The following is a 25,029-nucleotide window of genomic DNA, read 5'->3' as shown; positions in this document are numbered from 1 at the left end:
GTACCCTAGGACTTATGTTTCCCTTGTTAGACTTTTTAAGTTCAGAACTTTCCCACAATACTTTAGTTTTCACAAATTAGCAACAATTGCTTAATTGCGTGGTACATGTTTACAATGATCGATACCACTAACCAGAAAATTTTTCAAATGTGCATTAAATACTTTCCCCCTGTTCTGTTCTTGTGTAGCTTCTTGAATTTCAGTAACTAAATAACTGAGTAAATAAAATTGAGACTTGTGCGGTGTTGGGTTTCAGGTGTGTGTGGTGCAGACACTGTGGAGCGACATCTGCAGGTCTGAGATGTGAATGGCAGAACAACTACACACAGTGTGCTCCGTGTGCAAGCCTGTCCTCCTGCCCCGTCTGCTACCGAAACTATAGAGAAGAAGACCTTATTCTGCAGTGTAGACAATGTGATAGGTATTGTGCTGTTTTTTTATTCATCTTTTGTAAGCTTTTCTCTCTTAAATATAGCAAAAGGAAATTGAAAAGTAACTTTCTTCTATCTTAACGGTAAGAAGTAAGAGTTTTCCTTTCCAGATTTTTAGTCAGCTAGAAGCTTAACAGAAGTTTTCTGTTTCATATTCTCAGTTCTAGGCTAAACATTTTTCACTTGGGGCTTTCTGAGGGTTGAGGTCTTTGATTTCAGTGGTATATTATTGTGCTCTGTTAGCACCGTACATGTAATATTAGTAATCATATTATTTCATCAGTAGTACGGGATTCTCAGGATTCTGCCTACCAATTCTTTGTTCTAAGGCAGGGTAACTTTTATTTCCCAGTGACCGTTCATTATCACTTACACAAGCTCTGTCTACTCCACAGTAGGTGCATCACCTGGGGCACATACGTGCTGCACCACTCCGTTATGTGAATTCCTTTCTACTTACCCTAACTAGCTTCCATGCTGTCTCTGAAATACTCAGTATTTTGTCATAAAGCAATTATCCCATCCTCATATAATGTGCTTTTGCTTCGTTCATAGTACTTGTTCTCATTGCTTTTTTCTTCTTCTCAGCTCTGACAGTTTTTCGGGGTCAATAGGAATGGTTAGAGAGGGGTGACATGGGCTAGGTGGGAGGAGCACATGAGACTTGGGGGCTTTAAGGTTGGAGGCTGTCAGCTCCTGTTGCAGTTTTTAAAAGGAAGCCATCCTCAGTATATTTCTTCTTTGTTTTTTAATGTATGAATATGGTCTTTCTAGATGGATGCATGCAGTTTGTCAAAACTTAAATACTGAAGAGGAAGTGGAAAATGTAGCAGACATTGGTTTTGATTGTAGCATGTGCAGACCCTATATGCCTACATCAAATGGTAAGCAAATGATTTAAATGGTGAGTCTGTGCTCTTGGATTGATACAACTCACTTGTGCCTGCTGTCCTTAATCAGTGAGTGGGCTTAACTGTACTTCTTTTTCTCTTTTTGTGAAACTATTATTTGGACAAGTATTTTATGAAAAATAAGTTACTTTTCATTTTTAATTAACTCTCATTATCCCAATAATACGTTAAAACAATCTACTTACATAAAGGAAGTAAATTAAGAATATATTTTAGCTATAAGGTGTAATTTTTGCTTTCAAGAATCATAATCTTGGGGACTTCACTGGTGGTGCAGTCATTAAGAATCTGCCTGCCAGTGCAGGGGACATAGGTTCAATCCCTGGTCTAGGAAGATCCCACATGCCTCGGAGCAACTAAGCCTGAGCACCACAACTACTGAGCCTGCACTCTAGAGCCTGTGAGCCACAACTACTGAGCCCGCATGCCACAACTACTGAAGCCCGCGAGCCTAGAGCCCGTGTTCTGCAACAAGAGAAGGCACCACAATGAGAAGCCCACGCACTGCAACGAAGAGTAGCCCCCGCTCGCTGCAACTAGAGAATTGCTGCGCACAGCAACAAAGACCCAACGCAGCCAAAAATAAATAAATATATAAATAAATAAATTTATTTTAATTTTTTTTAGGTGTCCCTTTTAAAAAAAATTTTTTTAACATCTTTATTGCAGTATAATTGCTTTACACTGTTGTTTTAGTTTATGCTGTATAACAAAGTGAATCAGGTATACGTATACATATATCCCCTCCCTCTTGCGTCTCCCTCCCACCTTCCCTATCCCACCCCTCTAGGTGGTCACAAAGCACCGAGCTGATCTCCCTGTGCTATGCGGCTGCTTCCCACTAGCTATCTATTTTACATTTGGTAGTGTATATATGTCAGAGCTACTCTCTCACTTCGTCCCAGCTTACCCTTCCCCCTCCCCATATCAAGTCCATTCTCTACGTCTGCATCTTTATTCCATCCTGCCCCTAGGTTATTCAGAACTTTTTTTTTTTTTAGATTCCATATATGTGTTAACATACGGTATTTGTCTTTCTCTTTTTGACTTACTTCACTCTGTATGACAGACTCTAGGTCTATCCACCTCACTACAAATAACTCAATTTCATTTCTTTTTATGGCTGAGTAATATTCCATTGTATATATGTGCCACATCTTCTTTATCCATTCATCTTTCGATGGACACTTAGGTTGCTTCCGTGTCCTGGCTATTGTAAATAGTGCTGCAATGAACATTGTGGTACATGACTCTTTTTGAATTATGGTTTTCTCAGGGTATATGCCCAGTAGCGGGATTGCTGGGGTCGTATGGCAATTCTATTTTTAGTTTTTTAAGGAACCTCCATACTGTGCTCCAGAGTGGCTGTATCAATTTACATTCCCACCAACAGTGCAACAGGGTTCCCTATTCGCCACACCCTCTCCAGCATTTATAGTTTGTAGATTTTTTGATGGTGGCCATTCTGACTGGTGTGAGGAGATACCTCAGTGTAGTTTTGATTTGCATTTCTCTAATGATTAGTAATGTTGAACATCTTTTCATGTGTTTGTTGGCAATCTGTATGTCTTCTTTGGAGAAATGTCTATTTAGTTCTTCTGCCCATTTTTGGATTTGGTTGTTTGGTTTTTTTGATATTGAGCTACGTGAGCTGCTTGTATATTTTAGGGATTAATCCTTTGTCAGTTGCTTCGTTTGCAAATATTTTCTCCCATTCTGACGGTTATCTTTTCATCTTGTTTATGGTTTCCTTTGCTGTGCAAAAGCTTTTAAGTTTCATTAGGTCCCATTTGTTTATTGTTGTTTTTATTTCCATTTCTCTAGGAAGGGGGTCAAAAAGGATCTTGCTGCGATTTATGTCATAGAATGTTCTGCCTATGTTTTCCTCTAAGAGTTTTATAGTGTCTGGCCTTACATTTAGGTCTTTAATCCATTTTCAGTTTATGTTTGTGTATGGTGTTAGGGAGTGTTCTAATTTCATTCTTTTACATGTAGCTGTCCAGTTTTCCTAGCACCACTTATTGAAAAATAAATAAAATAAGTAAATTTATTTAAAAAAAGACTCATAATCTTGTAGTTATTAGCAATACATAGGAATCCAGTACATTGGTTCTTTATCTTTACCAGTTTTTCTTCCATGATGTTGTGTATTTCCTCCACCATTTCTCTTTGTTGTTTTAAAGGCAGCTTTTAATTCTATTTAATTTAATTCTATTTAGTTTTCAAGCATTTATTTTAGTAAAATGGGTGCAGTAGTAGAAACTTTAATCATATGTAAATCTTTAAATACACCTTACCTTTTGTGAAAAAATCACGAGTTTTTGTTTTTGTTTTTGTTTTTTTTCCATTTCAGTGCCTTCCTCAGACTGCTGTGAATCTTCACTTGTAGCACAAATTGTCACAAAAGTGAAAGAGCTAGGTAAAATCTGAAATGCTTTCCTTGACTGTTCTTTACAAAAAGCAAAGAAATGCTTTTATATAACTGAATTGTGACACGTTACATGCATCCTGCCTTACTCATGTGGGTGTTCAGTGTAAATTTCCTAATGTTGGTAATCATTTCTGTAATTACATACAAAATGTCTGTCTTTCCCAGCTTTAGTGGGACAGTATTCCTACAGATCTCACCAAATTGGCAGTGAAAATAACCACTTTTGAAATAACCGTTAACTACATACTTGTTTTGGTTTCATTGATACATTATTGTGTTTAGTTATCAGTTAGACTAGACAATAAGGCCTAGTTAGCAAAGAGATTTCTTCAGAATTCATTCTCTTACTATTTTTTTCTGGAATAGATCAGCCTAGAATAGTGACTAACATGATATTCTTATTAAACTCTCATTCTTTTGCCTACTTCTGTTTGATATCATCTGATACAAAAACATTTGGATCGTACAGAAATTTTTCTAATGAACAGCAATTTTGTACACTTAAATTTTTGCAGAATTTCTGCTTATTTACTGCCTCTCCTTGTAAGTGATTATACTGATGCTTTGATTTCCAAATGGGCTTATGGAGTATTTTTGTTTCTCTTCTGTAAATTGATCCTCACCTTTTAGTCTGAAAGGATACTCTAGGAAAAGGCTCATAGTCGAGTGACTGAAGCATTGCTTTAAGCTTCCGTGCTTTCTTTTTAAATCCCTGTATTGATACATGAAAATAGAAATGCCAGGAAGACCATTTAAAAAAAAACTTACAACCTTTCTCTCTATAATTCAAGGAGGTTTGACCAGCTATGCTTACTTTTAACTGAGTACTGTTAATTATTTGTGCATTTCATAGGTAATTGGTTTATAGAAGTCACATTCCCTTGACACGGTCCTTATGGAACAATAATCAACTTATCAATCAAAATTAAAATGAAAGTTTTAATTTGTATCCTTGGGATATTGTAATTTTAGATCCACCCAAGACCTACACCCAGGATGGTGTATGTTTGACTGAATCAGGGATGACTCAGTTACAGAGCCTCACAGTTACTGTTCCAAGAAGAAAACGGTCAAAACCAAAGTTGAAGTTGAAGATCATAAATCAGAATAGCGTGGCCGTCCTTCAGACCCCTCCAGACATCCAATCAGAGCATTCGAGGGATGGTGAAATGGATGATAGTCGAGGTAATACTTACATATTTTCCATGGAATATGTTTGCAAAACTAAAGAATATAAAAGAGCTTTTAAAATTATTTGATTTATCGAAGGGTAGATCCTGCTGACTTAGAAGGTAACCCTTGGTGTGACACTGTCCTGCGTCAGTGGTCTTCCGAGACCTTGCCTTTTCAGGTTCTCTTCGTTTCATGTATCCTAGAACAGACCTATATTACAGAAATTTCCAGGAGCACCATATCTTGGAAGGTCACAGATCTTTTCAGATCTTTTCGGGGTTTGCCAGATAGCTGCATAAACCTCTTCAGATGCTGTGAACTTGGATTCCATGGTTAAGTTAAAGTAGAACTCCATGCAATCTAGAAATGAAAGACCATCACTAATGTTCAAATATAAGCTTATATGCACAGATACTCATCATAAACCGTCTGTTTATAAACATTTTCTTGCTCAGGTTTTTCTGGCTGAATTTTCTTGAGATGAAAAAATAATTTTAGTGGCATTAAATTCAACATGAGTTTTATTTTTGCTTTTCTCTGAAGAAGATTGCCATAGGCTTGTTTGTTTTTAGGGTGGTTATTTCTTTTCAGTTGATTCAAAAATAAAGTAATAGTTGCTTTTGTGCCATCACATCTTATCATTTACCAGTATTTATTGAATGCCTGCTGTGTGCCAGATGTTGGAAGTCATGTCAGTGAGCAAAGCAGATAAAATTCTCTGCTCATGGAACTTACATTTTAATGTTAGGAGAAAAGATCATTAAAAAGACATAACGTAATAAGTTAATAAAGATGTGTTTGGCAAGTGCTGTTGAGAGGACTTGGGAGCACAGACAGTGGGCTGAGGGCCCAGATGAACTGGAAGCCACATTTAAGCACCGACTTTAAGGAGTTAAGTGAGCCACTCGGTTATCTGAGGGAAGAGACAACGGGAAAGACCCTGAGCGGGATGTACCTGTAACATTTGCTGAACATTGTGGAGAACAGTGTGTCCAGCACAGTGAGCAAAGGGATAAAGGCCTGTGATGAGATCAGAGTTGTGAGGAGAGGTGGGGTGACTCAGTAGGTCCTGTAGGACCATAAAGGTGATGCTTAAGGCATTTACTGTAAATGGAATGGGAGGTTGTTTGGAGGTATCTGATGAGAGCAGTGGCAAAATCTTACTTATAGTTTAAAAGGAACGCTGCTGTGATGTAAACAGACTTTTAAGCCCAAGAGTTGTAGCAAGCAGTTAGGCAGGAGGCTCTTGCAGCCGTCCAGGTGAGAGTTGATGGTGGCTTAGCATGGGTCTGTGTGTGCTCCTGTTACTTTATCAACTGATCCTCACATTTCTTCTGCAGTAGTGTGTTTTTGGGTCTGTGTGGTTGGAGAAAAGCTTTCTGATGCTTGTGTATAACTCATTTTCAAGTACTATTGAACAGAAGTTCATTTTGAAGTTTTCAGTGATCTGAGGCTTGTGAAGAAGTAGGCTGTGTATCTGGGAGGAATTGACCTGATTTTACCGTCAGCCAAAGTACAGTGAGGAATTGCAGTTTCTGAGGGTATCAGAAAATGCCTGAAGAATGGTTCCATAGTCCCTTAAATCTGAGAAATGCTGCATTTCACAAAATTTGAAAGGTTTCTTGGTAGTACACACTAATTCCCAAAGTATGAAATTATAGAGGGAAGAAATGTTTGTTGATGTTTGTTTACAAACAAAACATCAATAGAAAGACCTGTAAAACGTTCTGTAAAACGACACTGTGAGAAATGGTAGATATTTCTGCAGCTGTACAGTTTCCAAATTGAGGCTGCCAGCAGGGAGATCCCCATAGAAGTAATACTGTGCATATTATACACATAATACATACGTAATTTTAGATTCCACAGGAGTCGACGAAGTCCAAATGAACTTGTGATGCTCCTGAAATATTGCAGCAATACTCACCTTTTTGGGGGTTGTTTTTGTTCATTTTTAAACTCTTCCGATAAACGTTTCTTAAGGAAAATAAGTCATAAACTATCACCTTAGCATATCAGAAACAAACTTGTGCAATAAAAGCAGGCTCCTGGGGTCTGGATAGCCTGTTAGTGCAAAAAAAACCAAATCTAAAGAAAATAAAACTGCTATCTGTGTCTCAAGAGTGGGAGCGCGGGGGGTGGGGGGAAAAAAGTGGTAACACGGGGACTTCCCAGGTGGTGCAGTGGTTCAGAATCCACCTGCCAGTTCAGAGGGCACGGGTTCTTTCCCTCCTCCGGGAATATCCCACATGCCGCGGAGCAAGTAGGCCCGTGCAACACACCTACTGAGCCTGCGCTCTAGAGCCTGTGAGCCACAACTGCTGAGCCTGCGTGCCGAAACTACTGAAGCCCGCGCACCTAGAGCCCGTGCTCTGCAACAAGAGAAGCCATCGCAATGAGAAGCCCGTGCTCCACAACAAGAGAAGCCATCGCAATGAGAAGCCCGCGAACTGCAACCACGAGTAGCCCCCGCTCGCTGCAGCTAGAGAAAGCCCGGGCGCAGCAACGAAGACCCGATGCAGCCAAAAATAAATACATAAATTTATTTTAAAAAAAAAAAAGATGAGTGGGAGCACAGTGCTTCCCTCTCAGTTGCTGCCCCCGTGGACCCTCACAGCACGGTGGGGACATCGGGAGGTGGGGAGTGAGACCGTGCCCAGGCTGTGGCAGACATGGTGTGGGGCAGATTGAGAGGAGAGGGAGCAGCCAGGTAGGTCGGTTATCACCTCCTGCAATTTGTTATCGGTCATTTCCTCAATGCTTTAAATTTTGTTTTGGGGCAAGTAATACATTCACATGTTTTTAAACTGCACAAGAATAAGGGTGTTTCTCTTTTCCCTGTCCTGCCAGTTCACTTCTCCAGACGCAGCCATTCTTTGTGTCCTTCCAGAGGTGTTTTGTTCATGTACAAGCACATGGATATATATTTTGTGTTCCTTTTGTCTTACTGTTCTTGCTTTTATGTTATTCTTCATTTTTCATGGCCTCATTTTTCATATTCCTTTGTATGGATGTAAGTAACTCAGTTCCCAAACTGATAAGACCTTTAGGGGTTTTGTTTGTTTGTTTTTTCAGTCTTTTATTGTGTGTTTCCTGAGATTTCATGTATTCCTCCTTGTTTCTCTCCCTCACTTTTGGTGGGCATACCTTCTTTTGTTTCTTGAGAGAGAATGCATGGAAGGTAAATTTGAGAGGTTATGTACTTCTGAAAATGTACCCTCCCGCCTGACTGATCTTTTCCAGGTTGGAATTCAATTTTCCCTTCAGCGTTTTGAAGTCATCGATCCAGTGTCTTTTAGTTCCTGGTATATAGGGAACTTGATACTTTTTAAATGGTCCTTGTTTTCTCTGGAAGCTCTTGGGATTTTAGGAAATTCTTTGTCTGCAGTGTTCTGAAATTTGGTGAAGATATGTCTATTTCAGTCTGTTAGGGATGTTTTTCCTTTCTTTTGTCAGGCACTGAGTGGTCCCTTTCGTCTGCCATCTCACACCCCTCAGCGTTAGGAAATGTTCTTGAAACCATTGATTCTCCCCCTTGGTGCTCCCCCTTCTTTTTCTTGACCCTGCTATTCAGATGTGAGACCCACTCAGCCCATTCTCCCTGTCTTTTCTCTCCTCCTTTCCAGCTCAGGTCTTTGCATTTTACTCTAAAGTAAATTTTTAATTTTATTTTTCTATGCCTCTACTGATTTTCATTTTTGTTTTGTTTTCAAATATCGTGGATTAATTTCCAAGAGCTTTCTTTCCTTCCTTTGCATGTTCCTTTTCATAGCATCCTATTCTTGCCTCATGAATGTTTTATCTTACCTGTTGGAGGATTGAAAAATTTTTTCTAATGTTTTCTTTTTCCTGCCTAGTCTTTCAATTCCCAGTTGCATTTTGTGGTCTCAGGTCTCTATCTTTCATGTGATAGATAATCCTTGGTTGTCCGTGTGTGATTAAAAGTGAGGACTAAAAGTGGTGATTGGAAAAATAAATTAATAATTTTTTAAAAAAATAAGGAATGAGTGATTAAAAATGATGAAAATCTTCAAGTTTGTGGGTGGTATTTGTTGGCTAAGCTTTTGTGATCTGTGCTCACTATTTGGAAAATCCCCTAGTGTCAGTACCTTTAGACATTTCTCTTGGACTGGTCAGGTTTCCCAGAAGAATCTTCCTGTCTCCTGCTTGGACAGTAGAGGTTTAGCTGCTGGCTTTCTGGGAGTTTAGTGGGGAAAGGCCCCAGGGGAGAGAGGGTCAGTATTTAACATGCCTATAGTCACTTAATCCTGTTTTCAGTCCATGACCCCAGTGTTGAGTTTGAGTGTCTTGAGTCCCATATCCTGTGAGTGTGAATGGCAGCCTCACAGTGTGTGAAGTTGGGAAGGTCATAGGGATTATGGCTTCTGTAGTTAATATGATATAAAACTCTTTGCTTTAGCTGCCTCCCACCCATTTCCAAAGGTACCTGGCTCTGCCAGTTCTTCAACCTTTTGAGGATTGTGATAAAGTTGGATTTTTTTCTTGGTTCCTTCCACTTTCAACTGAGAATTTGTATTTCCTGAGTCAGTTTTCATCTCTCTTTCTCTTTCCAAAATTGTGGCTTTTCTTCTTTCCTGTTTTTTCTGTCTTTGTTGGTTTATCTTTTAAAAATAGATTGTTTTACTGTACATAGGGTTTTGGGAGAGTGAAATTAGATATGAATTTAGTCTACCACCTTAAACATAAATTCCCTCTCATATATTTCAGTGGGTTTATTTTAAGGTAAATAATTGCTAGCTTGTTACCTTTGGTGTTTGCTAAGTTTCAGTAAATAAATAAATAGATAAAATTTTCATGGTTTAATCTTAGCTGTAGAAAGCAGTTATCAGATTGTTATAGAATTGACCTTAAACACTGACCTAATATTATTGAAAACAAATACACTACTCATGGTATTACAGAAATATGCATAATACTTAGAATATTGAAGAAAAGTGTTAACAATTTATTGTTAAATGTATTTGATAACTTTTTTTCCCCTAAAGCACAGCGTAAAGCATATACAGCTTGAAAAGTTTTGATTACCATGATTTTAAAACAGCATTCCTCTCTAGGAACTGATCTTTTGTATGCATTACTTAGTTTCATTGTTTACTTACATTTGGTGAAAAATTTGTTGAACACCTATTACGTACCGTGCTAAGGATGCAGCTGTTAATAAGAGTCTTAGATAAGGAGAATATAGTCTAGCAAGGAAACAGACATTAAAAGAACCAATTAAAATAAAGCATAATGTTAACGTACAGGAGCATGTATAACTGTGGGAGTTCTCTAAGAAAGTGATGGTTATAAAATCCTGAGGGCTTCCCTGGTGGCACAGTGGTTAAGAATCCACCTGCCAATGCAGGGGACACGGGTTCGAGCCCTGGTCCGGGAGGATCCCACATGCCACGGAGCACCTAAGCCCGTGAGCCACAACTACTGAGCCCTTGCACCACAACTACTGAAGCCTGCACGCCTAGAGCCCGTGCTCCACAACAAGAGAAGCCACTGCAATGAGAAGCCCGTGCACCACAACAAAGAGTAACCCCTACTCGCCACAGCTAGAGAAAGCCCGCGTGCAGCAACAAAGACCCAACGAAGCCAAAAAAAAAAAAAAAAAAAAAAAAATTCCTGAAAGATGGGTAGTTGGAAGGTGGCAGAGGTGGGGAGGCAGTGGAGAGGGAGCTTGATGTGCTCAGGGAGCTGAGTGTAGCTTGCATAGTGGGAGTGAGATGAAGCTGGAGAGTTCACAGGACACTGTTATAATGGGCCTTACAATTTGGATTTCATTTTGAGGCCACTAGGAAGACATTAAAGGATTTTTAAGCAGAAAATTGATACTTTTCAATTGATAAATTGATATTTATAGAAACATCATTTAGGCTGCAATTTAAATAACTGATTGGAGAGGAGGGTAAGCATGGAGGCAAGGCAGAACAGGCGGGGAGGGAATGCAGTAAGTCAAGATTGGACTCAGGTGGTAGTTGAGGGAAATAGAATGTCCTTGGGAGATACTGAGGAGTCCTGATTGAATGAGAAAAGAAATTAGGAATTGTCAAGGCTGTCTCCTAGGAGTCTGCCTCCTGCATGGTACGTTTCCATGTCTTTTAATGATAGGTAAATCCTGGGAAAGGGAGAAGGTTCATCTTAAATTAGTAGTTCAATTTTGTATATAAAGTTTTCAGTAACTGGGTAATATCTAATTACAGATTAGTTGGAGCTCAAGAGAGTTGTAGGCTAGAGAGACAGCCTTGGGGTCCTGGACCTGAAGACATAATTAAAAGCAAGGGAATGATAGGTTAAGTGCAGATTGATTTATAATTGTCTTTGGGAGCATTCTCTGTGTGTTTCCCCTTCTCTTATTCTTATGTTTCATTTCCTGAGAACATTGCACTAATTAGCATGAGTTCTGCAGCCCTTGGGGGCCTTTTCTGTCTCTATACTTGCCCTGTCAACTGGGATGCATGATTAGAATGGCTCGGCAGCCACTTTGCTTTGTATTTCCTGTTACATAGGAATTGTGTGTTTGATAGCTTTTTCAATTTTATCTGTACGTTTACTTTTTTCCAGAAGGAGAACTTATGGATTGTGATGGAAAATCGGAATCTAGTCCTGAACGGGAAGCTGTGGATGATGAAACTAAGGGAGTAGAAGGAACAGAGGGTGTCAAAAAGAGAAAAAGGAAACCATACAGACCAGGTATAGTGCCTGAGCTAGACATCTTAATATAATCAAAACTTAGTTAATTTAAGAAAAATATAATATTGAGGGCTTCAAATATAATGAAATAATCAGGATGAAATATAACTTCTTAAGAACTCTCTAAGCTGAAACTTAAGAGAGTTTTTTAGGCTGCGCTGTGCGGCCTGCGGATCTCAGTTCCCCGACCAGGGATCAAACCTGGGCCCTGCTGCATTGGGAGCGCAGGGTCTTAACCACTGGACTGCTCGGGAAGTCCCCAGAACTTGTAGGCTTTTTTAGGCACTTATTGATGTCTGTTTACCAGTGAATGAGGTAGTTTATTGAATCAGTTCAATCTTTATTCTTCTGATTGCTTATATTTTATTGGTAAGAGTGATCTAAATACCTTCTGATGTGTAAGGAAAAACTCTGTGTTTGTTTTCTGCTAGACCTTAAAAGGTAACCTTCCTTACAGATGAGCCACGTTTATAACAAGGGCCTAGATTAGCTTTGTCCAAATCACTGTATGAAAATGATTTCATTTCTTCGTAATTATGAGGCTTATAAGTGCACCTACTTTTTTAGACACTGCCAAATTCCTTCCAGGAACTTACAGTTCAATGTTAGGGTTTTTTTGTTTTTTCTTTTTCTGCCTTACATGGAAGTTATCCATGTAAGGGACCCATTTGAGGGGCCCATTAGATCACAAAGTATATTGCTAGACAACTATCATATGACAGAAGCTGTTAGTGTTACTATGTGTCAGGCACTGTTCTCAGCACTTACATCTATTTATTTAGTGCTTATCATATGTGTATAGGAGATACTATACATTATCTCTTTTTTTACCAGTGAGATAACTGAAGCAATGAAAAGTTAAATAACCTGCCCAAAGTCTAGTAGTAACCAGAATTACAGTTTGACTCGTCTAAGAACTTTAGGAATAACTAGACACATTACCCCAGAAGTCATGTTGATTTTTGCTTGGATCATCTAGTTTAGTTTGTATCTTGTATCTGTTCTCCCTCAGCTAACATACAAATAATTTGAATGATGATCTATGAGTTACTAACATTAAGGAAACAAGCATAATTTACTATAATGTTTACCCTGACATCGTTTAGAAGAAGAAATACATGCAGTCTTCTGTACTTTAATGAATTTGTATTCCTATTTGGTTAGTAATGAGGTAACAATAACTTTGATCTCTTTTATTTGCTTATTTCCAAACTCTTGTATTTTGCATTAAAATGAGATTATTGATTTAAGTTAACCCATATTGAATTTGGGAAAAGCCTCACTGTTTAAGACTAAGCAATTGCACCCTACTTAACTGTGGAATTACAGGGAGAAATTAGTAGTTATTTACAAGATTACCTAATTTCTATTTTGGATAGGTATTGGTGGATTTATGGTACGACAAAGAAGTAGAACTGGGCAAGGAAAAACCAAAAGATCTGTGATCAGAAAAGATTCCTCAGGCTCCATTTCTGAGCAGTTACCTAGCAGAGATGATGGTATGGTACTGATTTTGTTTGATTTAACCCTCTTATTTTGATATCCCCATTGAAAAGAACTATCCTAAATAATGTTACAATGACAACCTTATTGCTTCTTAGTGATGAAAGGATTTGAGTGCCTGTAAAGTTCATATCTGCAATATAGAAATTAGGTTTGATAAGAAAATTATTTAAATCCAATCAATTATATTGCTTTGAGATTACTTTAAGAAGGGACTGAGAATATGCGGGATTGAATAGGGACTGAATCACATAGTTATGTCTGGTACTTTCTGGCCATCTCACAAAAGGCCTTTCTTTGCCTGCATTAGCTACTTGGCATAAAATTGGAAACTTTTTAGACTATATAGTTGAAAGTGACAGCGTATCCCAATAATTTATAACAAAGTTGTATAGTGTTTTAGAAATATATCTTCCAATTATTAGTCTGTCATTGTTACTTAAGAGTTTCAAAGAAAGCTAAATCATTGCTTAAGAATTGGTCCTAATGAAGACTTTGCAATCAGTATGGTCATGATCTGTACACTTTCTGTATTTTAAATATTTTATATAGAATCTGAAGAAAAAAGATGTTTTTATCATATTCTTTGAATAGAGTTCTTTTATTACTATGTGATAGGGTTTTGGCCTGTGAATGAATTTCAGAAAAATTGCTGCACATTTTTAAAAGGAAGCACCATAATAGTTTTAAAGAAGTTTCTAATGTGACTTAACATGGCTGTAATAAGCCCCAGTTAAGAAATGTGATATGTTCAATGAAACAATTTTTTTGTTTTCATCTTTGTCTCTATTTTGTCTTCTATATAATTTTATTTTTATCATTTAGTTCAGTATTTTTCATTTGTGTCATCCACTGAGTTTTTAATTTATTATGCATTTTTCCTTTTCTAAACTACTTTTTTTGATATTTTAACACTTTGTAGCTTCTTTTTACAGCTTATTCCTCCCAGTTTTAGTTGATTTAGAATATAACATTTCTAAAACCTTTGCATATCTGATTCTGCTCTGTATCTCCTGGCCCTGTCTCCTAGTGCCTCATTTCGTTGTGTTTATGGTGTGAGATAGATACATATACATTAAACAGCAACAAAATTTTTTTTAAACTGTGAGCTCATATTCTTTAAAACATTCTCTGAACTTCTTGAGGACTGAAGTGAAGGTTGGTTACTTCAGAGAATATTTGTTGCCAGGAACATGAGGTGCTATTCCCCTAGGACTCCTTTAAGCTAAATTCTTAGCTTGAAGTTTTTTGGTCCACCTATGTTATATAAATTCAGATTTCTTACATATCAGGGCTGTACTGAGTTTATGAACTCTCCGGGAAGATTTTCATTTTTTTGCCTTTCTACCCAGCACCTTATTCAGTGACAAGATGACAAGCAGTTTTCTTTGCTGTCAGGTTGGTGGGGTGGTGGTGGTGGTGGTGAGTGATGTGTGGAGGACCAGGGGAACGGGAGGGTGTGTTTCTTGTTAAACCAGCCCTGGTGTGGAGTCCTTCAGGGTCCCCCCTTTATACCAGACAGCTTCTGGTTAATCTCTACACCTTGGGAAGAAGCTGTAGGCTTTGTCTTCTGTTCCCCATTCCTCATAAGGCTCTGAAAACTGGAGTTCAAGGTCACTAGATTTTAGCAAAATTTCAGAGAGCTTTATTTAGTTCTTTGCTTATTTCTGTGGTTCCTATTTTACCTTAATTTTTGGTCTTGGAGAATTCTTTATTTTCTGTTTCGATTACTGCTGTATTTTTTTTTTTTTTTTTGCGGTACGCGGGCCCCTCACTGCTGTGGCCTCTCCCGTTGCGGAGCACAGGCTCCAGACGCGCAGGCTCAGCGGCCATGGCTCACGGGCCCAGCTGCTCCGCGGCATGTGGGATCTTCCCAGACCGGGGCACGAACCCATGTCCCCTGCCTCAGCAGGCAGACTCTCAACCACTGCGCCACCAGGGAAGCCCTACTGCTGTAGTTTTAAAAAAATGTTCAGAAAATGTTTATCCACTATGTTTAGTTGTTTTCAGTCCACCTATGTAGTCTGGCAACAAAAGTGCCCACACTGATTTTCAGAAGGCATGTGCCTTTTGCCTAAAGTATGTGAGGGTATCATTTGATTGCTTGCTTACCTGCTTTAAGTGGTGTACTTGTTTTATTGCTAATTTCATAGTCCAACATTTTGGATTTTCGCATTTCTTTGATTTTAAATTTGAGCATTCATAGCATATTTATTATCATATTCATAGATAGTCATATATTATCACAATATGTATGTACTCCAGATACCTAATTTGCAGTAAATCCCTGAACTTGAATTGCTGGATTGAAGGACACACATTTTTTAAAAGACTTTTGTTAGATAGTCCCAATAAACTGTAGCAAAAGGTTGTACCCACTAAATTCCCTTTAGTAGTGTTCGAGTAGCCATTTATCCATACTCATTAGCATTGAGTATGTATTTTCCTTTTTTTAATCTTTAACAAAATGTCAACATTAAAAAAATCAAGTTTCTACTTTGTGAAGAAGAAAATACTCATTAAGAAACAATGGGAAGCATGCTGATAATAAGTAGACATGAAATGAATTTTTTATGATACTTAAAAATTAATAAACTTACTTTGAGGCCTTTTATGAAAAAGGTAATTTGTCAAGTCATTATGCTGTGTACCTTAAACTTAGTTGTATGTCAGTTATATCTCAATAAAACTGAAAGAAAAAGGAAAAAGCTTGTTTATGTGGAACTGTGTGTATGTTGGTAAGTTATAAAATTACTTTTGGTGGGCTTATCTGAAAATTTTAAATACCACATATTTATAAATGTGACTATTGTTTCAGGCTGGAGTGAGCAGTTACCAGATACTCTAGTTGATGAATCTGTTTCTGTTACTGAAAACACTGAAAAAATAAAGAAGAGATACCGAAAAAGGAAAAATAAGCTTGAAGAAATTTTCCCTGCCTATTTACAAGTAATATTTTGCTTTATATTATTTATTTGTTAATGAAAGAAACGTAAAGTGATGTATCGAGTTTTGAAAAAGAGTTTTGTTGTTTTTGTACATGTTTTAATCAGTCATCATAAATGCCATTTTTTACCTTCCAGAGCCTCTTAAACATTACATTTATCTTCTTTGTGCTTTGATACTTTTTACAAAGTTCTTTTTTTAATCCCAGTTTTTCATTTATAAATTTCATAAGAAACACAAGAACTCTTTGGCTGGGAAAACAAACCAGTTATACCTGTGTGCTCTGCAAACGCAAGTCTGGTGGACAGCTTCCTTTGCTAGTACGGGTTACAGTAATTATGTTCACTGAATGATGATGGGTTTTTAGCCGCCAGAATTGCAGCTTTCATAATATTTACCACTTTTAGAGGCCTAGTGAACCAAAGGTTTAGGCTGAACTGTTTTTGTTTTCTAAAATGTACATCAGGAAAATATCCCTCAATATGAAGAAATTGTTTGATAGATGTAAATAGAAGTCCTTCTAGTTCATCTTGTAAACATTAAGTCTCAGAAGAGTTCAAGGCCATGTGGTACATTGGAAAGAACCCTACATCAGAAATAGGACTGAGCTGTAAAGGCTGGCTCAGCCATAGCTCATTCTAGATTCTTGAGCATGTAATTCATCCTTCCTTGGTCTCTCTTCCTTTATGTGTAGAAATTGAATTGGATCAGACTGTCATTGAGTGTCCATCTGATCTGTCCCTCCCACACAGCTATGGCGAACATAGATAGCTCTTCATTGCTTGAGTTGTAATTTTTTTTTTAACCTTAATTTTCCAATTAGCTATTGCTAATTTAATTGGTTTTAAAGGCATTTCCTTTCAATTAACATACAGCTTCCTCAATTTTTTTAGTAATTAGAAGTGTAAAATTCAAATACTCATTTGACTAAAATGTCTTCTATATTTATCAAATAAGACTTTAAAGCATAAGTACCTTAAGTATATAATAATATTTATGAGTGAGTTTTTGTTAGACAACTAACATCATAAGGGCAGTGTCCATTTTAAAGAGTGCAGTCTTTAAAGTCAGAGCCCTGGGTTTGAATGCCACTATTGCTACCAGTTAGCTATGTGATTTTGTTTTATTTAACATCTCTGTGCCCCAGTTTTCTCATCTATAAAATTGTGGTAATACCTACTGTACAGAAATGTTGAGAGATGAAATAAGAATTGTGGATGTAAAGTGCTTAACTCTGCACCTTACATTTTATCTATCTTTAATAAATGTTTTATTTTCCCCTTATTCCCTTCACATACCTATTCATTCTAGCTTTGTACCTTTAAAAAATATATAACAGTAATTTTATTTTTCAGGAAATAGAACCATTTATTGTTTCAATTATATTTAATTGCACCCTTTGTGTTGTCTCTTGTGACCTTCACCTCCCATCTTAATAGTCCTTCCTGGGAGTATTGAGTAGATGGCATGCCCCCCTCCTCCTGTTGACCCTTCTGTAAAGTGTAATGTACATTTAGGAAGCTTTCTTTAGCTTTTTAATGGAAGTATTGATATGAAAACTGACCATTTCATACTTTTGCAAAAGAGCCTTTAAAAATAGTGGATCTGATTTCCTGATTACTGCTGTGATCTAAATCTGTTGATGGGGATTGTTTCTTTTGGTGTACAGGTGTAATTCCCCTGTTGTCCATCAGTAATATATAGCTTTTTTGATGTGCAGGAACCTTTTGTGATAGTACTATTTCTTGGACATCTTGTGATAGCAATTGTATTTTTTTTCGCCGTTGTTCAGGGGTGGGGTGGGGCATACATAATATATAGTGATGAAAACCTGCCAGGAATTCAGTAACAGTGTTTTTCTAGCTTTTCTTTATTAATCACAACAGTGTCAAGATAAACTATAAATAATTGTATAATCCACCCAGTAGAAATAGTTACCTGGCCTATTAAGAGCTGGTGGTACCACATGGCCATAGGAACCCCTGTAGTAGATCTGAAGTCCCCAGGTTCTGGTCATCACCGAACACTATTAAGTCACAAACCAGGTGGAGCCACTCCCTTACGTTAACTGCAGGAAACAAAAAGCCGCCGAAGTAGTAAGAACGTAACAGTTTTTGATAAATACCACTAAATTCATCGTGGGTCATATTAAGAAAAAATTCTTGCTAATGGTGGTCTCAGATTTATACTGAAGACATTAAATAAATGATCTATAAAGTTCTAAGATGCTTTCGTAATGATAAAAGCATTGCCAGTATAAGAAACAAATCATCTCCTGCCCAGTGCTCTATATTTGTGGGTTTTCAAATTTCTTTTTCATAGTGAAATAACTTCTTCATTTAAAAAAAGTGAAAATTTCAAATCAAATATTCATTGCCTCTACCAGACTTCACATACCTCCTCCCCTGTCCCTTTTCAAAAGTTAACAGCTTGGTGTTTATCCTTTCAGAACTTTTAAAATAATTTATTTTTGTATAGTCTTGGTTTGTATTTTATGTTTTGCTGGACATATCACTCAACTTGCTTTCTTTTAATACTGTATCTTAGAGCTTTTTTTTGACTGCATAATTCTACATCCTTTTTAAAAATTGATGTATTTTATAGTATGGATATCTATAATTTATTTAGTCATATGCTTTTTGACAGACATTGAGTCTGTTTTCTCTTTTTGGTATTACTAAAAAATGCTGCAGTGAACCTTTTTTGTGTATGTGTCTTTGGCAAGAGTGTATTAAATGTTGGTAGTTACTGCAAAATTGCCCTCCACCAAGAATCCCCTTTCCAGGCAGACCACATTATAGACAATAGAGTTTTGGGGTTGAAGTAAGTGAAGGGGGTCCCCAGTGCTTCCTTTTGTTCTCTTTATTGATGCTTGAGAAGTTTGGGGGAGATCTAGAGCTGTAAGGAGCCCAACTTGAAAGAGTGGTCTCTACAGTAGAGCAAGTATATTGAAATGGAGAAAAGTTAATATGAGTAAATGGATAAAAAGCCATAGCCTTTAATAGCCATACATTTTGTACACATAGTTTGTTTAAAATGACTATAAAAACCCTCTTTCAGATTTATAACATGTGAAGTCTTTAATATGGTTGTATGCATTAGTATGAGAATACTAAATCTATCTGAAGTATATAAATATTAAAGCTGTAGATCAAACCCTTGTGCTATCCTCTGTAGATAATCTATAAATATTAATAATATTCATGAAGTTTTAGTTTTTCTTACAATATGAATTAAGGTGCCACACTTATAAATTTATCCATTTTTAAATTTAATTGTAATCTAATCTGGGAGTATCGAATTATTATACTGCAGTTGGTAGAAACATATGTGACAGAATTGTGTGGTTTTATTTGCATAATTTTATTTGATTCTTGTAAAAAAAAAACCCAAAAAACCTTATTTTTAAAATTCCGGTCAATTCTTTATATAAAAGAATTGACAGGCAATCTCTATAATTATTTATATATTTCTATATTCAATTTTTATATTGTTAAATACTAAGCTTTTCTGTTATTTCTGCCTTCTTATCAAAATGATGACAGAATTATCTGTTCTCATTTTAGAATTTTATAACTAAGTCAATTGTTCTCATATGTGCTTATCTTTATCTAGGAAGCTTTCTTTGGAAAAGATCTTCTAGATACAACTAGACAAAACAGACTAAGTTTAGATAATCTATCAGAAGATACAGCTCAGCTTTCTTACAAAACAAACATGAACACAAATTTCTTGGATCCTTCCTTAGATCCACTACTTAGTTCATCCTCAACTCCAGCAAAACCTGGAACTCACGGTATGTGGAATCAGTGACAAACTTTTCTTTATCGCATTACATTCATCTTCCTTTTAATCAAACCTTTGAAATGCTTTAGTTTGGCCTCATATGCATTTTAAAAATTAACTTTATTGAAGTACCAGATCTATAAGATTTATCAAATAAGTTTATCTGTGTAACAACCACTAAATCAACTCCTGTGAGTGGCGAAGGAAAATGTTTGGTTTACGGTTTGCTGAGGGTAATGTAAGGGAGTGTAATTAGGCCATAGTTGGTGAGTTATAAATATAATAGTCTTCAACTTAGGTAGATTTTTGTTAATTACATAGCCCCAAGAAATTCAGAAGAGGAAAAGAGTGCTGTAGCTGGGAACTGGCTGTTCCACTGTGATAACAAAGTGAAATGTATTTCAGATCAGTTTCTCACTACTGACAGTTTGGGCCAGATAAACCTTTGTTGGAGGAGGGAGGCTGTCCTGATATTTAGCAGCATCTCTGTCCTCATGATGTCATAATGATCAAAAATGTCTCCAGATATTGCCAAATGTCTCTGCAAAACTGTCCCCTATTGAGACCCACTGCCCTAGCTATAGTGAATATGGGGACTACCTAGAATCAGAGAAAGGTACGAGAGCTTAATGTTTATTAATATGAACGTCAGCAAGGCTCTCAGAGGTTTAACTAGTTAGGTATCACAAAGTTTTTCCCTCACTTCTGTATTTCTGTCTCGCTTTCAATTAGAAATTTAATGTTCTTCTGACAGGCTTCCTTTTGCCATTGAATTACATTTATTACTCCTTTAATCTTATAAACTCAGTTTGGAAAACAATCTTAAGGCAGCAGCCTTCCACTGAAAGATGACTTTGGATATATTAAGTAGTTACAGCTTCATTAACTTACCACTATCCTGGATGGAAATACAGGCTTTTATTTTTTATTTTAACTTCTTGAAATAATTAGAAGCAATCTTATCCCCTTGTTATTTGAATGCACCCAGCATGGGAGTAAAGGCCTTGCTCTTTGTTTAATGTTAGCAGATCATTTTACTTTAGTTGTTGTTTTCAGTACTTACCTGCTCTGATCCCATGTTAATATGTTGTTAAAATAATGCATAGTGAAAGACTTGTCGGCCCTTCAAAGGATGTCTTACTCTGAAGGATTATCTTATAAAAGTCTTGACTAGCCATTTAAAGACTTACATAGAAGGAAATTGCCCTTGAGTTTTTATAAGGAAAAGAACTGAGGTTGGAAGGAGACATATTGTGACTGGAAAGACATTGCTGTACACTATTTTTATTCCTGTTTCCTTTATTTGAAGTTGTTTTTTCCACAGAACTCCTTAAGAGAGAATAGTTTAATGATAAAGCCAAAATGTAGAGGACTAGAGTAATACACATTTCAAAACCTAGGTTAAATATAATGTTCTGTGCAGTCGAACCACTCTCTTGCCACTATGATGGAAATTCAAAAGTAATGGCTTCCTTTTTTAAAATACTTTATTCAATGTAGTCCATTACATCAGTTTTAATAATTTGTTGATAAGATACAAAATTTCTTCAGGTAGAGGAGAACTTTTAAAACATGGTCTTTTAAAAAACGCTGGTTGTAATTTGTTTAGTAGAATTCCATTGGTTTAAAACAAACAAGCCCGCAAACCTTAACCCTGGAACAGTTATCCCCCAGTTTTTTTTCTTTCAAGTGTACTGTTTTCTAGAGAATACATTATTGAAATAATTTTATTTCTTAAAAACTTTACAAATGTTTGGGCATACAGAATTTACTTTAGCTCAATTTGAAAAATTATATTTTTATGTATGTCTGAATTCTATTTGAGAAGTATACGTTTAATGGGACAAGACTATTTTCATAGAAATATTTGATCTAGAATCTGGAGTATTTTATGTCCTCCCCTCCTCTCCTTTTTTTTTTTAATTTTTAATTGAAGTATAGTTGATTTACAATGCTGTGCCAATGTCTGCCTTACAGCAGAGTGACTCAGCTATACACATATATATTTTTAAAATATTCTTTTCCATTATGGTTTATCATAGGATATTGAATATAGTTCTCTGTGCTATACAGTAGGACCTTGTTGTTTATCCATTCTAAATATGAATCCATTTTTTTCCTTAAGTAAAAATATAGTCCAAATTGATAAAAATATTCAGATATCCCTTAACTTAAATGACTAATAAAGTTTCTAAAGGTAGCCTAAATATTTTCCTGCTTGATTAGGCCAGAAACCCTGGTAGTTCTCCTTGACTCTTCATTATCTCACATTCCACATCTGATACCTCCACAAGTTTGCCTCTGCCTTCAAATGATATCCCAAAGCCAACCACTCCTAACCTCACCCTCCCACCACAGTCTTGTGGGCTGGTACCACCTCTCACTTAGACCCGTCCAAGGCCTGCTGACTGATCCATCTCCCCTCTTGCCAACATGCCTTACCCCCTCCTCCACCCCTGTCGGTTCTGCGCCTGGCAACCAGCATTTCCCTGTAAGATGTCAGTCACACCCTCCTCTGGCAGTCTTCCAGCAACTTCCCATTATACAGTTGACCCCTGAACAACAGGGGTTTGAACTGCGAGGGTCCACTTATATGAGGATTTTTTCCACTGATACGTACAGGAGTCCTACCATCTCTGGCTGCCTGAATCTGCAGAGGTGGAAATGAGGATATAGGGAGGGCCGACCACAAGTCATATTCGGATTTTTGACTGTGTGGAGGGTCGGTGCCCCTCACCCCCATGTTGTTCAAGGGTCAGCTGTACTTTATACTTCAGAATAAAGCTCAGTCTTCGCCTTGACTTGTAAAACCATCCATAATCTTGCTTAACTGCCTTTTCAATCTCTTACCACTCTTTCCCTTTATTACCGCAAGCACTGGCCCCTTGTCTTGACAAAACTCTCCCTGCTCTGGTCTTTGCATCTGCTTTTCCCTTTGCCTGAGGTACTCTCTCCATTTTAGGGCATAGGCTCCCGTAGCTTGTTTATTAGATTTGTGCTTGGTAACCACCTTTAAAAGGCCTTCCCTGACCACTTTATCTAACATCTAACAGTATTTCCACATCTTATTCTGATTCCTTCTTTCCTTATTGCTTATCTTTGTAGCACTTACACTGCTGTCATTTATTTACTGTCAGACTCCCTCTGCGAAAGTAAGCTCTGGAGGCCATGCACTTTGTTTTAGTCACTTCTGTATTCCCAGTGGCTGGACCAGTGCCTGTTAACATAATCCATAGACATAATTCTGTGGGTGCTCAAACACTTTCTTGAATAAATAAGTGAATTAATCAGTGTTAAGGGTAAAGCTGGAAGTAGGCATTTAACTAGATGGTATCTAGTTTATACTTTACAAGGAACTTCTAAACAGTAGGTTTGCCTTTAATATTTTATTTATCTTCTGGAGTGTTTTCCAGATGTCATTTTTAGTGATGCCACTTTCTTAATTTTTTGCTTTGTTTCACTTTTATTGCCTATGGGTTTTATTTTAAATTTTATTTTATTGTTAATATACAGTAGTCACAAAAACAGAAGTCTTAATTTTTAATGTTTTGTTATTGAAAATGTTGGAGTGCCTTTTGTATGAAAAATTCCTTACTTTAGAAGTAATAAACTTTTTATGACTCTAGTACTTACCTCAGTATCTGCTGTATTCTAGATATTTAGTAAATGGTTGAATGAGTGAGTTTTAGAATTTAATGTCTAGGAAAATACTGACACTTTACAAACATACTTACTGCGCTTAGGCACTGCTGATGATCCCTTAGCCGATATTTCCGAAGTCTTAAACACAGATGATGACATTCTTGGAATAATTTCAGACGACCTTGCAAAATCAGTTGATCATTCAGGTATATATGAGTACTGTTTGCCCAGTGTCTATTTTATGATGTGAGTGAGAGGTATGTGTGTGAAACAAGCTTAGTCTTTTCTCTGAAACTGAAAAAAAAATTTTTTTCTTTCTTTTTCTTCCTTCCTTCCTTCCTTCCTCCCTTCCTTCCTTCCTTCCTCTCTCCCTTCCTCCCTCCCTTCCTCCCTCCCTCCCCTCCCCTCCCCTCCCCTCCCCTCCCCTCCCCTCCCCTTCCTTTGTCAAAGAACTCATCATTTTATTTGATCTGCCTTGGCTTTCCTGCTTTAAGAGGGGAAATAGCAAGTTAGTTAATTTCTGTTGCCTGTCTAATTGCATCAGATTTAAGGCCTGTTGCCTTAGAGTCCTGCTGTACCTGTTTCTTCTTTTGTTTGCACCGTCCCCCAGCTCCCGTGGTAATCATCCATTTTATTTGGTTTGGGTCTTGTAGGTCTTGATTTATGCACTTTCCAGGTTGAGAGCTCATCTTGTCCATTTGGTAAGAAACTGAGCAATGGATGACGGCTGACTAGAAGTAGTCTTTTTTTTTTTAAATAGTGATTTCAGCTGAAACAACCTGTAGGTGCATGTGTATTTGTTATAGTGCTAATTTGTCACTAATCCAACTTTGCTTTTCCCTTTGTGCGTGCAGCTAAAGCATGGTACAACTGTACTGTGTTTTGGATGACTTTCTCTGTAGTGTTCTTTTTTTTTTTTAAATGAATGGTTTTATTCATGTTAGTATGTAATTTATAATATTACCCAAATATTATAGAGTTAGTTCCTATAAGAGCAGATAAGTTCCAGATAAGAGCAGATGAAATTTTACTTTTTGATAGCAGTAATATTGAGGAGGAAGCATGATAAAGTAGATAAACCAGTTTTAAATGTGACTATTGCTTAAAAACCAATTTATATGAGATAAAGCATGTAATAAACATAATCTGTATATTGTTTTTGACTACAGAATATTTCAAAAATATGATCTGTAGTTGAAATTATTCACAAAAGGATAATTTTTACAAGGCATTAAAAATTTTAGAACTTGTCATTAATTTGTGTGAAACTTGTTTCACAAACTGCATATGATAAGTTGAACCATACATTTGAAACACTATCTTCTAAGTTTAAGCAGTTAATTGTATATTAAACATTGTATATTGATTCTTCTTAGAGAGTCCTGTCTTAATAATATGCTGCTTACTTTTTTGTGGAAATTAGCACTTTAGAACCAGATGTGTTCTTTGGTTTCTCAGGGAATGTGTTTGCATTGATTAAACCATACCTTTAAGCAGCACCCAA

At 36.9% G+C, this 25,029-nt stretch overlaps 1 protein-coding gene across 10 annotated transcripts in view; it reads left to right on the top strand.

Moving 5' to 3' along the window:
• KMT2C (lysine methyltransferase 2C) overlaps positions 1–25,029 on the top strand; it is a 293,955-nt gene that overhangs the window by 209,115 nt on the left and 59,811 nt on the right. For 8 of the 10 annotated variants that reach the window (XM_082846696.1, XM_082846698.1, XM_082846705.1 and 5 more), the window contains 9 exons: positions 257–421; positions 1,206–1,315; positions 3,696–3,761; positions 4,746–4,958; positions 11,520–11,648; positions 13,028–13,147; positions 15,970–16,100; positions 19,713–19,893; positions 23,627–23,731. In XM_082846696.1, coding sequence (XP_082702822.1) covers positions 257–421; positions 1,206–1,315; positions 3,696–3,761; positions 4,746–4,958; positions 11,520–11,648; positions 13,028–13,147; positions 15,970–16,100; positions 19,713–19,893; positions 23,627–23,731 — 1,220 coding nt within the window. The remainder of the gene's footprint in view (positions 1–256; positions 422–1,205; positions 1,316–3,695; positions 3,762–4,745; positions 4,959–11,519; positions 11,649–13,027; positions 13,148–15,969; positions 16,101–19,712; positions 19,894–23,626; positions 23,732–25,029) is intronic. The other 2 variants (XM_082846703.1, XM_082846697.1) reach the window with 2 other exon arrangements.

This window comes from Leucopleurus acutus, assembly GCF_964270905.1.
Source record: "Leucopleurus acutus genome assembly, chromosome: 9".
Taxonomy (NCBI): domain Eukaryota; kingdom Metazoa; phylum Chordata; class Mammalia; order Artiodactyla; family Delphinidae; genus Leucopleurus; species Leucopleurus acutus.
The sequence above is the reverse complement of the archived record's forward strand: the minus strand, read 5'-3'. Positions and strand labels throughout refer to the sequence as shown.